Source organism: Nematolebias whitei, chromosome 1, assembly GCF_014905685.2.
Source record: "Nematolebias whitei isolate Nwh7 chromosome 1, NemWhi1, whole genome shotgun sequence".
NCBI classification, from domain to species: Eukaryota; Metazoa; Chordata; class Actinopteri; order Cyprinodontiformes; family Rivulidae; genus Nematolebias; species Nematolebias whitei.
Genome location: NC_056498.1, coordinates 42,057,411 through 42,059,592, shown reverse-complemented (window position 1 = coordinate 42,059,592; position 2,182 = coordinate 42,057,411). Strand labels below are relative to the sequence as shown.

At 52.4% G+C, this 2,182-nt stretch overlaps 1 protein-coding gene across 1 annotated transcript; it reads right to left on the bottom strand.

The window, feature by feature from the left end:
- Positions 1-509: 509 nt before the first annotated feature.
- On the bottom strand, positions 510-1,744 carry znhit1 (zinc finger, HIT-type containing 1; the record flags this gene model as incomplete). The annotated part of the gene is given in 3 exon segments (XM_037677374.1): positions 510-949; positions 1,419-1,588; positions 1,665-1,744. Coding segments are annotated over 3 exon segments (272 nt in total), but the record flags the coding sequence as incomplete, so codon positions are not given.
- Positions 1,745-2,182: the final 438 nt, after the last annotated feature.

Genomic DNA, 2,182 nt, shown 5'->3' with positions numbered 1-2,182 from the left:
TAGTTCTGACAGGGGACCAGCTGTGAGGACTAGTTCTGACGGAGGACCAGCTGTGAGGACTAGTTCTGACAGGAGACCAGCTGTGAGGACTAGTTCTGACAGGGGACCAGCTGTGAGGTTTAGTTCTGACAGGAGACCAGCTGTGAGGACTAGTTCTGACAGGGGACCAGCTGTGAGGACTAGTTCTGACGGAGGACCAGCTGTGAGGACTAGTTCTGACGGAGGACCAGCTGTGAGGACTAGTTCTGACAGGGGACCAGGACTCTGCTGGGACCAGGACTCTGCTGGGACCAGTGCGTCTCATGGAGTATGAAGCGTTCTTTACACAAGAAGACGATCAGCTGCTGTTCTCAGGTTTGGTTCTCTGATGTTCTCCGTTCTGCAGGAGAACCTCAGAGTTCTGCTGAGTTCACAGGGATGTTCTGGTTCCGAGTCACTTCATGTTTGGACCTGATGGTGGAACCACAGGACGGAGCGCAGTGAAGACAACATTATTGTTTGGACCTCATTTAATATAAATTAAACAAAGATTCACCTGGAACCAGAACCAGCTGTGACCCAGATGTTCTGACTGAAGCACAGCTGGAACCAGAACCAGCTGTGACCCAGATGTTCTGACTGAAGCACAGCTGGAACCAGAACCAGCTGACCTGGGGGTTCTGGTTCTTAATGTTTCAGTTTTTTTTCTGATGATGTCTTGAGTCGGAGCAGAACTCTGTCAGAACCGGACCCGAGGTGGACTCTGTCTCTGGTTCCACTGTTGATGCTGAGGAGCTGCTGGAGGGACAGGGTGGAGACAGGTCAAAGTTCATGCGAGACATCAGTTCTGACAGACGTCCTCTTGTCCACCTCAGTACAGCTTTATTGTCCAAAACGTCCTAACCAGGATAGACGGGGACGTCGTCTTCTCTGTTACCATGGCAACAGTTAGAGCGTCCACTTCAAACACCTGCAGAGACACACGATGGACAGAATGTCTTCGTTAGAGATTTGGAAAGAGAAGAAGAGGACAGGACTCGTCTTATACAGACTGTAGGAACATCTTCAGGTCCCTGGTCTCTCTGTGTGATGCGTTCAGGAACCATGTCTCTATGTGATGCGTTCAGGAACCATGTCTCTGTGTGATGCGTTCAGGAACCATGTCTCTGTGTGATGCGTTCAGGAACCATGTCTCTGTGTGATGCGTTCGGGTACTTTGTCTCTGTGTGATGCGTTCGGGTACTTTGTCTCTGTGTGATGCGTTCGGGTACTTTGTCTCTGTGTGATGCGTTCAGGTACCTGGTCTCTCTGTGATGCGTTCAGGTACTTTGTCTCTGTGTGATGCGTTTGGGTACTTTGTCTCTCTGTGATGCATTCAGGTACTTTGTCTCTGTGTGATGCGTTCGGGTACTTTGTCTTTGTGTGATGCGTTCAGGTACCTGGTCTCTCTGTGGGTGATCAGACACTTGCTGCTGCAGTAGCGCCCCCCGCAGGTGGTGCAGGTGTAGTGAGAAGGGAAACCGCACACGCAGCAGAAGTGACGGGGCGGCAGCGAGGAGGGCGGGGCCGCTGCAGACAGGTAGTTAGGTTCCGGCTTCTCCGACAGGTTCTACCAATCAGAGAAAAGAGGGGAGGAGTCAGCCGGCCTTCAGCCAACCAGAGAGCAGCACAGGTGAGAGGCTCACCTCTTCCTCCAGCAGAGTGGTGAAGTTCTTCCTGAAACGTTGCTTGAAGTGGTCCCCCCTCGTCTTCCTCTTCTTCTTCTCTGAAGACGGAGACAGAGGCAGTCAGAGGACAGACAGGAGGACAGTTTGAGGGGTGAGCTGTCCCCCACTCACCCGAACAATAAAGACCAACATCAAACAGGTACTCCAGTTTCCTCCCACACAACAAAAACATGCATGTTAGGCTGATTGGTAACTCTGAATTGTTCATAGGTGAGAGAGAGAATGAATGTCTCATTTGTCTCCAAGTGGTTCTGTGATGGACGGGAGACATGTCCAGGTGTCCCCGTGATGGACGGGAGACATGTCCAGGTGTCCCCGTGATGGACGGGAGACATGTCCAGGTGTCCCCGTGATGGACGGGAGACATGTCCAGGTGTCCCCGTGATGGACGGGAGACATGTCCAGGTGTCCCTGAGATGGACGGGAGACATGTCCAGGTGTCCCCGTGATGGACGGGAGACATGTCCAGGTGTCCC